This window comes from Ranitomeya imitator, chromosome 9 (assembly GCF_032444005.1).
Source record: "Ranitomeya imitator isolate aRanImi1 chromosome 9, aRanImi1.pri, whole genome shotgun sequence".
Lineage (NCBI taxonomy): Eukaryota > Metazoa > Chordata > Amphibia > Anura > Dendrobatidae > Ranitomeya > Ranitomeya imitator.
The window spans coordinates 112,958,434-112,971,490 of record NC_091290.1 but is presented as its reverse complement, the minus strand read 5'-3'; the positions used below and the strand labels follow the sequence as shown (position 1 = coordinate 112,971,490).

The following is a 13,057-nucleotide window of genomic DNA, read 5'->3' as shown; positions in this document are numbered from 1 at the left end:
TATATATTTATACTATATACCTGATAAGGTTTAAAGAAAAAAAATGGAGGAAAAAAAAAACTCTGACTGTTGAGAAAGAACCTAGGAAGGAATTAAAATGTTGTCTTTTATACTCAGATATATTAAAATACTGGAAACGGTAAGCAACTTAAAGAGTGACCTTACGATGGAGGGGAGGATTCAAGTTGTGAGATATTATTATAAAGGGGGGCAATCTTAGCTTTTTAACAAAAAATATAAATCAACTAAATCCTACTTAACTCTAAGCCCGTGTGATTAACTGTGATAACTAAGGAAGCCAATTTGGAAGTGCCCATTTTTCCTGCAAGCAAATAAGGAACTCATTACAATCAACGGGTACTCAAGGATCTTGACTTTAGCTAGTAATAGGCCATGCAGAACAGGGGTTCTTTAACCCACACAAACTATTCTTCGACTCCTCAAATATTCTGAGAGACTCACAACGTTCTTCTTCGACCTGTCAACTGTCGAAAACAACTACGGTACTTAAAATTACTGTACATATAAATACTACCAAAGATTTAGATAGTTAGGAAAAGTGAAGAAAACTTGGCTTGTATGTGTTCATAATTATTAGGTCTACCCGCCTTAAAGTCAAACTAAGAATATTACTAGAGGTAGTGTGCTGTTTGTGGGGATTTTTGTTATTTTCTGGTGTCCAAAACCGAATCGACTTATTACTTCAAGGTGTTTGTGCAAACAATCTGAGTGTTGGATGACCAAAAAACACTTAATGCAAATCTTCCATGGCAGGTCCAAATTCTAAGTAGTGCTTGGTTGTGTTCAAAATATAGTTAGCATTTTCCACCAGTGGGTTTTGGGGTCCACTTTTCCATTGTTCAATAATATCGTCCATTAATTTGTATGTTTCTAACAAAGCAACTTCCTTTAAGAACTGGCACCCAATTCTGGAGTTCTTCTCAGGGTGTGTAATAAATGGTCCATATTATGTTTGGTAGAAATGGTGATAGTGGTGGTGATGCTCATGGTGATGATGGTGCTCATGTCTTTGTATCAAGTGTCCGCTGTGGCCATCATACAATAGCATGCTTGGCAAATCCCTCACATGCTCTTTTTCCACTACATTAATTGGTGACTGGAACGCTTTGCACATCTGGTGGCCTTCCTTTGTTTTCTGCTTGCTCTTCCTATGAGGTTGTTGAGGTGGTAAATGGTGGTAAGGATAGCTCTGGCCCATGAGCGCAGTTGGGGAAGTCACAGGAATTTGCACTCCATGGATGGGTTTGCTCCTTGTTGGCCTTCCTGGCTGACTGTTTAATGCTGTTCCATTCTTATTTGAAGCTTTGGGACTTCTTACAGAGTGTTTGTTGGATTCTTGACCCCGTTGCCTTTGCTGAAGCTCTAGCATTTTGGGATGAGAAGGATCTAATAGACTGAAATGTCCAGTATCCAACGCTTGTGACCTTCTCTGGTGTAGATGAAGAGTTTCTGGTTCATGAGAACGAGACCTCATTTGATTAGAAGCTCTTGAATGTGGATCTGGTTTTTCAGCTGTTGCCGAAGAACCTGTGAAATAATAAAAAAAACTTAGCTCTTGCCTTGGATATGGGTTGTCTACAGTATAACAGAAAAAAATGTTTTTTTGAAATGGCACAGAATGGTAAAAAATAAAAGATAAAGAAAAAAAGAAGTGATACTCACCCAAAGCAATTCAACGTTTACCCTACTGGTCTCTTTTTCCTAGTCAAATCTCAACACACTGGAAACACCTACTCAGCCAGTCAGGTTTTCTTAGCTAATTTGAGACCTTTGAGAAATATTTTTTATCTACTGGACAAGTACTTTAATTTGCAGTACTTGTATCTCATAGCATATAAATATTGCCTCTAGGGGGTACTGTTACATAAAATATGAAGAGTGCTAATTAATGGATGATTTATCTGCTGCATAGGACAATTATTCATAATCTTATAGGTAAAGGGGTTGTCCCATTTGGGGACATTTATAGCATATTGACAAGAGATGCAAAAAAATGTCTGATAGATGCAGGTGCCAGGACTGGGAGTCTTACCTGTTTTGAGAATGGGCCTCTATGAAGAGTTGTCAGGAATTAAGAGGTTGCCATACAGTCCAGTTCGGCAATTTTGGGAGCTCCCATAAAAATTAATCTCCTTGCACCCTGCCTATGTCATAAATTTCCCAGATGGGAAAATCCTTTTAAGTAAAAAAAATAGTTTAAAAGAAAAATGTTTGACTTGATTCAAAATGACTTTTGGGTCTAGTCACGATCTTCACTAGAAGTATACTTATCACCGACAATGCTTTTGTCATTTTGTTTGCTCCATTTTTTTTTTAATACAATTATTGTATTAAATATGTTAGTCGACTCACAGGATATTTGGAAAGTTAAAACTTTTTTTTTTAAAAACACGAAAGATTGTATCTCTTATTTCAACAAAATTGAATACTCCGAATTCTTGATACGTTTGAGTTCTTTGAATGCACATTTTGCTACATAAATTCTGCTAGTGAAATGAGAGGTATCTTTTGATATTTTTCCAACTGTATCTGACCACATTGTGAATTACTTATATTGCTCATAATTCTAAACTGTCAGAAATAGAAACCGGGCACATTCAGGTGTCCATTTTCACGCACGAGTTCAATCTGTGGTTTACATAGTTAGAATGCGCATCTAATATAGTGTATGGGGCTGTTCATATGTCCAATTTTTTTTGCGGACCGAATGGTCCACGCAAAATGGTGGCTGAGATGTGTCCTATATTGGTCAAAACCAGCAATGCCAGTCTATGGGTTCGTGAAAAAAATCGGACACACTTGGATACCATTCGACTATTAGATGAAGACAGAAAACCTTTTATTCTCATCCAAGAAATACTGCTCGTCAGAAAGTCAATATTGACTTGTAGGATTTCTACGTTATAGGTGGCACTAGAATTCTTGTCCTCTTCCCCTCTGAAGAGACAATTTTAATGAAACTAAGATAATTTTTCTCAAAAGTGAAATAAAACAAACGTCTAAATGAGCCCATAGTCTACATGCACATACCTGGCCCTCCTGTATGGAGACACAATGAGTCTGTTAGGGTCTGTACTATGAAGTTGTAGGCACTTTTTTAAAAATGTTGATAATTTGCTTATATTACTAATTATATAAAAAAAATCCTGAAATCTACGCAAAGGATAATTCTTCCAGTTCCAGTTGTACATAAAGCACAGATCCCCTCTCCCTCCGCAATGACCTCTGCACAGATCACAGAGCAAGCCTAAAATACTGTCCTATAGAAGTCAATGATAACTTTATCATTGATATCCCTGTAGTCCATGTAGCTGATATAAAAATGTAATGTTAATGTTTAATATGTAAAAACATCTACAATCAAAACTTAAAAACTTCAGAATTTTTTTTTTTCTCATATCTTTTTAATTTTTTAAATTATATTTTCCTATTTGGTCACTTGTACGTACTAGTGGGCAGACCTATTACAAGGTGGTCACCAAAAATAAAGTGTAGATCAACATTTGTCATTATTAATCACCTTTATATTAAAGAAACAATAAAAAAAGGACATCATAACTACACTATGTGAACAAGGCCTTAGGAGGTCCCTTAGTTTGTAGTCATACAGTGTAGTTTTACATTTTGTTTTAAAAAAAACTATCTGCTTCTCCCTGCTGTCACACAATCACTGCCAATACTGTTGGCCTGATGAAGGGCATGAATGAAATGCCTGAATGGCAGTGTCGTAACTTGAAGCTAATGGACTCTGGTGCGAAATCTTCTATTAGGGGCTTTAACAGTGTTGGTCTTCTTATATTGGCCAAAGTGTCCTTTTAGACCCCCTAGGCTACACAGTCTTAGTGCAACTGCATCCACTATAATTACATTTGATTAATGTATTCAATATTGTGGTGAATTTAATACATTTCACAAGTTTGGTCTCCATTTTCTTTTGAAAGTGTTTAGAAAAAATAAAATCAAAACCAAAAGCATTCAAAAATGTTGTGCCCAATTTTCCAGTATCCATAACAGTTGATACAATGGAAAATTCTGGTTTTCACTAGTTTCCCTTATTGTGCTGAGGTTGAAGAGAAAAGAGACTGTCCTTCTTTCTCCGCTCTATGGATGTTTCCTAACGCAGTAGAAATCATTGATCTCTTTGTGAGCCATTTCCCCGCATCCGCTCCTTTCATATTTTCCGGCAGTAAAATCTCAACCATACACACCTGGTCCAAATTTTGATGTGTAGTTTTCTATTCCAGCAAGATCCAAGTAGTGGTTTCTTCGTTCAATGTTCTCATCCACACACTGCCGGAGACATTCTGTCTGTTCTGTTTCATTTTCAGCTGGGTTATGTCTACAGGAGATAACAAAGAACAGGATACATCTGGGAACCACTCGCAGAACATCTATAAACAGATTAAAGCATCTGCAGAGACATTATTTTTTACAAGCTGCAGGATTTTTTTTTCTTGCATTCTGTTGTCTGATCATTTCTTTTTTGGACTCTACCTTAAACAATGAATTGTATCTCACACCTGATTAGCATATAACATTCATTGTATGGAAGACTCATCAGATAACTGTGCTGCTATGTGACTCCCTGTTTTTGAAATTTCCTTACGGCAATCCTAAATACCTAGCGGTAGACTCAGCAGTTATTTCCATTCTGTATGAATCAAAAATTCCCACCTAGGTCACTTTAACACAAGTGCCGTATGTAGCCAATGTTGGAGTGGCCATACATCTTAGATCAATGTCAGCCAAGCGTCCATCAGGTCAATGGCTATACCTCCAATCTCCCCCTCCCCAATCGGCTTGGCAATAGACATAACTCTGCTGAAATGCAGGACATAATAATCTGGATCCACAGCAAGTGTTGATGCATATTGTGTTCATATAAGTCCTTCACAATGTAGAGAAAAGTATTTTTTCTGTAGTCAATTGAACTTATCAGACAGCATTTCTCTAATCTGTGCTTGGACTTTGAGGTCACTGCATTTCTCTGATCTGTACTTGGACTTTGAGGTCACTGCATTTCTCTAATCTGTGCTTGGACTTTGATGTTACTGCATTTCTCTAATCTGTGCTTGGACTTTGTTGTCACTGTATTCCTCTAATCTGTGCTTGGACTTTGATGTCACTGCATTTCTCTAATCTGTGCTTGGACTTTGATATCACTGCTTTTCTTTAATCTGTGCTTGCACTTTGAGGACACTGCATTTCTCTAATCTGTGATTGGACTTTGATGTCACTGCATTTCTCTAATTTGTGCTTTAACTTTGATGTCAATGTATTTCTCTAATCTGTGCTTGGACTTTGATGTCACTGCATTTCTCTAATCTGTGCTTGGACTTTGGTGTCACTGCATTTCTCTAATCTGTGCTTGGACTTTGATGTCGCTGCATTTCTATAATCTGTGCTTGGACTTTGATATCACTGCATTTCTCTAATCTGTGCTTGGACTTTGATGTCACTTCATTTTTCTAATCTGTGCTTGGACTTTGATGTCAGTGCATGTCTGTAATCTATGCTTGGACTTTGATTTCCATAAAAAAACAGAATGGATCATTGGTCTAAAGATGTAATTGAGAATTTTATCAGGTTAAGGCCTCATTCAGAAGACAGTTTTTCACGCATGAGATTTTTAAGTGTTTTTCACCAAACTTGTGACTAGAAATCCCTGATGTCTTAATGAGCCTTAAGAATGCATTTACAATATGTTTAGCCTTTTTTTGTGAAAGAAGGCTAATTTATAATAGTTTTCTTTTCTGCTGTTTTTCTTGCTCCATAGACACTGCTGCCAGATGTTTACTGAGAGTCAGCAGGGAAACAGCACATGTAATATGTACACTGCATTATTTTTCACTTTACTTATATTATTTGTCTCTTTGTTTCAGGCAGTTTGTAGTGTTTTTTTTTTCACCAGATCTCCATTGTATTTTTTTTCCTCTAAAAGGAATAATTGAGTCACTTGATTTGTAATGTTAAAAACACAAGTGAAAAATGCAACACCCCCCCCCAACAAAAAAAAAAAGGACAAAACTGATGTAAATTCAATATTCCGGGCTTCACAAAGAGCGTGTTCTGGATTGAAAAGTTGCAAAGCTTAAAATGAAGGGGGTTTATCACTGGCTTTAATTCCTTCATGACATATGACGTACAGGTATGTCGAGTCCCTGTGTATGGAGCAGGCTCAGCAGCTGTGCCTGCATTATACCTGGCATATCATATCCAACATCTTCTTGTGACAGCGTTGAATGCTGCTTACAATTTAAGTGCAGCTATCAATAGCTAACAGGAGCATTTAAATTGTGTGATCACCAATGCGAGTGTGCATGACTTCCAGTAGCCCCCCATAATGCAAATGTGGAGGTCTGATGGTTTCTCATGGCAGCTGGGGGCCTGCTAAAGGCCCCAATGTCTGCCATCTTTGTCATCCTATGAAGCCCAACTTGTGGGAGTGCTTTACAGAAGAACCTCATTTTGTCTATGTACTTTAATACAATTGAATTGCAGATTACAGAGCAAGCGATCTGACGAACACTGGTTCAAGCTCCCTTAAGGGGACTAAAAAATTGAAAAAATTGGAAAACAAGTTTCAAAGAAAAAAAATATTTACCCTCCCCTTCTTTAAAAATAAAAAAAGTTAAAAAATATGCATATTTAATATTGCCACTTCCACAAAAGCCTGATTTATCAAAATATAACATTAGTTAACCCATATAGTAAATGCCGCAGAGAAATTAAATTAAAAACCAGAATTGCTTTTTTGTTATCTCCACACCTCCCTAAAATATGGATTAAAAGGATATTAAATGTATTTCCAAATAGTGTCAATAAAAATGTCACCTTGCCACCAAGAAAACAAGTCCTCATGGCTCCACTGACATAAATTGCGTCTCAGAAAATGGCGACACAAACACATTTTTTTTTTACAATTTTCCCATTTTTTTCACTACTTAAATTAAAAAAATGTGTTTCATTCCATCATAATTGTACTGACCTGGATAACCACATTGCCAGGTTATTTTTACTGCACAATGCACAATGTAAAAACAAAACCCTCCCTGAAAAAATTGTGTATGGTAATTGCATTTTTTTTTCACAATTTTATCCCACAATTTTTTATTTAATTTTCCAGTACACCGTATGGTAAAATCAATAGCGTCATTCAAACCGAAAGCCTATTAGAGATAAACTTGGCACACACGTAGTGAAATGCAGTGAAGATTTAATTAATTAAGGACAGTACATGCAGTAGACGTTTCGGTCAAAATTAGACCTTCATCAATGTACCTCTCTTAGTGCATTTTAAGTTTTTTGGGTCACAAAAGGGTTAAACCCCACTTCTAGTAGAGAGTCAATTTAGAAAAGGCCGAACCCGGCGCAAATGGAAGGAATGATGGACGCGGTATCCTCCGCTCAAACCGAAAGCCTGTCCTGCAAAACGCAAGCCTTTATACGGCTATGTCAATGGAATAAAAATTAAAAAGCCATGGGTCTTGGAAGAAAGGGAGCCAAAAATTGGACAAGGAAACAGAAAAATGCCTGGTTGATGTGCCAGAACTCTATTGAAATTTTGGTGCAAATTGTTGGTGCAAAATTAGGTGGTGGGAACGGTAAACTGTCTAAAAGTGCAACCAAATTATAAAACAGCGTGAACCACTTTGCTAAATTACGGTAAATCGTCCAAATTTTTAGTTGGTGTAGCCTAAATTTACTCTGTCTAATAATTAGACAGGATTCTACCCCGTAGCACCAAAGACAGTCACTGTAGCTTACGCGCTTACGCTGAATGCCAATTATTCGGTAGAGCTGGCTTGTGTTGAGTACGCCTAGAACATCATCTGAAAGCTGTGCCCAATGCGTTTACTTTTCCCAGAGTAACATTTTTTTTTAACTTTCAGACATAACACTCCCTTTTATCTTCCTTCACCTTCCATATATCTTGAACACAGTAAATCCCAGGACTGTCTACTTCTAGCTTCTGAAGGCCATAGGATACTTTTATCACAGAGGAAAGACTAATCCAGCGCCGGGAGTCTCTCCACATAGAGACCCCGGTGCAGACACAAGAGCTACAGCCATGCTTGGAATGTAAGACAACAAGGATCTGAAGGCATCAGCTGCTGCCAACATAAATATTCTCTGAGGAACTCGGGACCCTGACTTTCATCTCAGTAAACTACTAGATATGTTATGCTATAAATCTGCGCTAAGTAAGATATCATTACTCTTTAGCAGTTCAACATTAGGTGAATAGCGCCATTGATGTCTCACGTCTTCTCAACAAGACACATGCATGTATTCTAATGTTTTTATTACTGCATGGACGTAAGTAAAAATTGCAGCCCCGAAAAACGTACCTTGAAGAACTACGCTGCTTCTTAAGATCTTCGTTCACTTTGCTCTCACTTCTGTGTCTTCCATTTTGTATCTCTGCAATTACACAAATCATCAGACGTTAGTTGGATAGTTTTAATTTAAAAGGCACTGAGAATTTTCGTCCTGAGTATTTCGAAATGGAACCGTTCCAAAATCAACAACAAAAACGTCTTTAAATACTCTTTGAAATCTTTTTCGAGTTATTTGACAGTTTTGTTTTCTGGTAAGGTTTTTAGAGTCTAACAGCAGAAAATAATAGAAAAGGTATGCTACTTTTTTTTAAAGCAGATTCCTTGTGGCTCAAAAATTGTCAAATCAAAAAGCTGTGACACACCACGTGGAAAAATCCCCATCCAAAAATACACTTCAAGAAAAAAGCCTGAAGTGGATTCCACTTGGAAAACGTATCTGATTTTCCAGCCTCCTTTTGTGAACCTACCCTAAAGTAATCTGTAGACCTAAAATTCGCAACATAGCAGCCAAAAATCACTGTTTATTTTATTCTCCAGGCAGGATATTATAAAGCAGGAGGGGCTGAACAAACTGATATGCCTTTTTTTGTGGGAATAAATTCAGTAAAATGTGAATTTTATTCATTAAATCCCAGGTGTTTGTTTATATGAGTCCAGTGGGCGGTCCTAGTCAGTGATTTCTCAGCTATCTCCATGCACAGTCATACAGAGAAGACTGTCAATCAACAGTAGGAATGCCTACTATACCAAAAATGGGAATTCTAATGAATAAATTACAAGTTTTACTGAAATGTTTATATATCATTCTGCTTGGCTTCTCCTTCTCTGCACTGTCCACAGATTGGACTGCAAGTACCACATGACAGGTTCTCTTTAAAGTCCATGTTTCATTTTGTGCATGCTTAATTAAATGGGTTTACCCAATAAATACATGCGTGCCAACTCGGTGACAAATGTATGATCTCAGAATCATTTCCATGGAACCCTGTGTCCTCTGGTGGTCACTCATTCGTCCTCTCTATGCTCACACTCATTCACTTCTAAGGGACTGACAGCATCTCCCAATATCATAGAAGTGAACCGAGTAATGTAAACGTAGGTACTCTACTGCTTCAATCATAGGGGACTTTGGGACCTCAAGCGATCATACTGTGGGTAAGTAAGTGACAATGCTTCTTAAGACCTCCTTCTCTACTCCCCTCTCATCGCCTCATCCCACAACCGCATCCAAGATTTCTCCCGTGCTTCCCCCATACTCTGGAACTCTCTACCCCAACAGATCAGACTCTTGCCTACCATAGAAACCTTCAAATAGAACCTGAAGACCCACCTCTTCCGACAAGCCTACAGCCTGCAGTGATCCTCAACCTACTGAACCACGGCACAACCAGCTTTACCCTCTCCTAGTGTATCCTCACCCATCCCCTGCAGACTGTGAGCCCTCACGGGCAGGGTTCTCTCTCCTTCTGTACCTGTGTGCCTTGTTTTTTGCTCATGTTTAATGTATTTGTCTATATTTGCCCCCCTTTTCACATGTAAAGGGCAATGGAATAAATGGTGCTATAAAAATGTATAATAAAAATAATAATAATGGAAAATCCCTTTAAGGTAAATCTAATGTTATCCAATACATCACATAATTGGCCCCCAAATTCTTTTGTATTATGTTCTACATATGTGAATGGTAATCATCACCTGTGTGATTCAGTAAGACCGTCCTCTTCTTCAGTGTGGCATCTGGGGCTACCGACAGCTTGACCCTAAGGGTTTTACTGGAGCTGGAGGAGTGATTCACTGAGGCATCAAATACTTCATATATGGTGTGTAGTAAACTTGTAATGTCCTAGATAAAAAAAGGGTTAAGAGTTATTCTGCAAAGACATAATTGCAGCTAAGATGTTCAGTCTTTTGAACTTCAGGTATCCAAAAACACCAAGCGCTAAAAGAAGTGACCTGACAATTCTTTAGGCATTTTCCGCTCTTAAGGCACTGCATACTTTACAATGCAAGTCAATAGTAAAAGTATCAATACCACGAAGATGCCCGGGTGCCGTCTTTGCTTGATAAACTGCTAACAATTTCTTCATTGTTGAATGGAGTTAAAAAAAACAACTGGAAAAAAATGGCACATGTTGGAAAAAGCTGCAAAAAGTGCCAGCGTAAAAATCATTGAACAAGCAATCAGGAAAAAAACAAAAAACTGCTTCTGGTATAAAAAACACCAAAGTTTCCCGAAGCGACTTCCTCCTGAAAAACCTAGCAGGTTCACATGATAGAAAAAGACGTTTCCAAATTCGAAGCCTAAAAAAAACTCTTACTTCATAGACACTAAAGAGACAAGTATGCTACAGCGAAAAGGTCAAGTGGTTAATAAAGTCAGCAGCGGGTGAAGGTGATCTACGCCTGGTAAACCTCATGCACTTTAAGAAAACTTCATAGATCACAAAACATTAGTTCATCTTGGTCCGATTAGCCATATTTCCTCCGCGGATAATTACAGGCCAGCCTGTCAGTTGTAGAAAGAGAACCCAAGAGCAAAATAAATTGGACTGTCAATGGAGGAAAACACTCAGCTAATTCTTTTCAACAGGAATATTAAAGACTAGCTGTTATCTGTACGTATTCACAAAGAGAGGAGTGAACGGCTCATCAAAGCCATCAGAAGCGGGTGTTTCCCATTCTGACTTGGCAATAGTCATGGAATGTGTCACCCAGTAATGAGGCATGTCATAGGCAGTAGGGAACACTATACCATCAGAAGTACTGACATTACAGGGTCACACTTCGGGTCATTAGTATTATACATGACAGCATTCTTGTACGCAAAAATGTTGACGACCTTTTAGTCACTCCATTCTCTTTTGTGAAAGCCAATATAGTCATACTTGTGGAATACTGACGTCATCGCCATGCAATTATGATCATATTAGATAAAAATGAGTCCAAAAGAATTCTGTCTAGCACCTCTAGAGTAACACATTTCTTTCAATCCCATTTAGATGTAGAGTTGGGCAACATGTGCCAGTCCAACTATCACATTTATAAAAGGTTTATTCTCATTCCCTACAGATTACAAAAATTTCATTATCAGGAGGAGAGAATTCAGGTGACCAGAGGCAAAAAATGGATCATTCATATTTTTGATTAAAAGCACAGTGCGTTTCAGCTGTACTCAGCCTTCCTCAGGTGTGCCCACCTGAGGAAGGCTGGGTACAGCCGAAATACGTTGTGTTTTTAATACATTTTTATCAATTACAGTCAATCGGTTTAGACCCGTTGAAGTGCTGAGGCACGAAACGATCGTTGTCCGCTTTTTTCACATCCCTCCCTGCACTTTTTGTACCATGTCCGAATAAAGTATTGTGACCAGCATATACGGGTAAGTGCACTTCATTTTTTTCTTTTGTTGGACAGTCAATGATCCATTTGCTGCCTTCGAGAGCGCCCGTCACCTGGATTCTCTCCTCCTACTTATCCTCTGCTGGAACCCTCCCTCAAGACTTTTCCACAGCAACCAGGCCGGCTGCACCCATCTGCAATTGTTTACGACTAGCGATGAGCGAGTGTACTCGTTGCTCGGGTTTTCTCGAGCACGCTTGGATGATCTCCGAGTATTTGTTAGTGTTCGGAGATTACTGTATGTTTTCATGGCCGCAGCTGAATGATTTACAGCTACTAGACAGCTTGATTACATGTGGGGATTCCCTAGCAACCAGGCAACCCCCACATGTACTCAGCCTGGCTAATAGCTGTAAATCATTCAGCTGCGGCAATGAAAACTTAATCTTCGAACACTAACAAATACTCGGAGATCACCCGAGCGCGCTCTGGAAGACCCGAGCAACGACTACACTCGCTCATCACTATTTACGACGTATATGGAATTGTTAGCCCTACCTGCACAACCAAGAAGGTGAGAGATATTTATTTCAATGATCATATTAATATGCACCTACTAAGCTCAAAAAAGCACTACTCTCTCCCTTTTTTCATATACCGGTAGTATAAAAATCTAATTATGGGAATATACCTCTCTTGTTACTCGTCCGCTGTTGTCGAAGTCATACAAGGTGAATGTCCACTCTTGGCGGTTATCTTCTTCCACAGAAACATCACACTGAAGTTCCTGAGAAAAATTTTACATTTACACAAGTGTCTGAATATTTTATGCCATATATGTGTCAGACAGTATATGCGGTATAGAATGCTTTAGATTTTATCTCATGATAGAAAAGTCAGTTATCTCTAAATTGTAGATTAAATTAAATGATATATGTAAAAATCAAGGAAAAAAATAAATACAGGACATCTATGGGGTAGTCAGCTACAACATTTACTTGAAGGGATCCTGTTATCAAATAAAATGTCCGTAAACTGCAGACATAGTGTTATGAGTCATAGCAATAGCTTTCTTAGAAGTCTCTCCCTAAAAATGACCTGGGGAAAAAAGGCCAAAAAGAGTCAAGGGGGAGGAGTTCCGGTTTGAGTTATGTAGTACTGGTTCTACAAGGCAGCTCCTGCAGTAGCTTTCGCATGCGCAGTGATGGAAGGTGTACTGGCATCGGCTTTAGCTGCATTCTGTCCACGTGCTGGATGCCTTTTGAGCTTATGCTAAAGGGATTGTCCAGGATTTTTACATTAATGGCCTACCCTAATCCAGGGGGGTGCAACACCCAGCACCCCCGATGATCAGT

At 38.4% G+C, this 13,057-nt stretch overlaps 1 protein-coding gene across 1 annotated transcript in view; it reads right to left on the bottom strand.

Annotated features, from left to right (window-relative positions):
* Positions 1-672: 672 nt before the first annotated feature.
* Positions 673-13,057, bottom strand: part of NKD1 (NKD inhibitor of WNT signaling pathway 1) — a 107,480-nt gene continuing 95,095 nt past the window's right edge. Inside the window, exons 6-10 of the mRNA XM_069738479.1 lie at positions 12,394-12,489; positions 10,059-10,206; positions 8,373-8,445; positions 4,230-4,360; positions 673-1,548 (exon numbers count right to left, since the gene is read on the bottom strand). Of these exons, the coding sequence (XP_069594580.1) occupies positions 968-1,548; positions 4,230-4,360; positions 8,373-8,445; positions 10,059-10,206; positions 12,394-12,489 (1,029 nt within the window). The 3' untranslated portion in view covers positions 673-967. The remainder of the gene's footprint in view (positions 1,549-4,229; positions 4,361-8,372; positions 8,446-10,058; positions 10,207-12,393; positions 12,490-13,057) is intronic.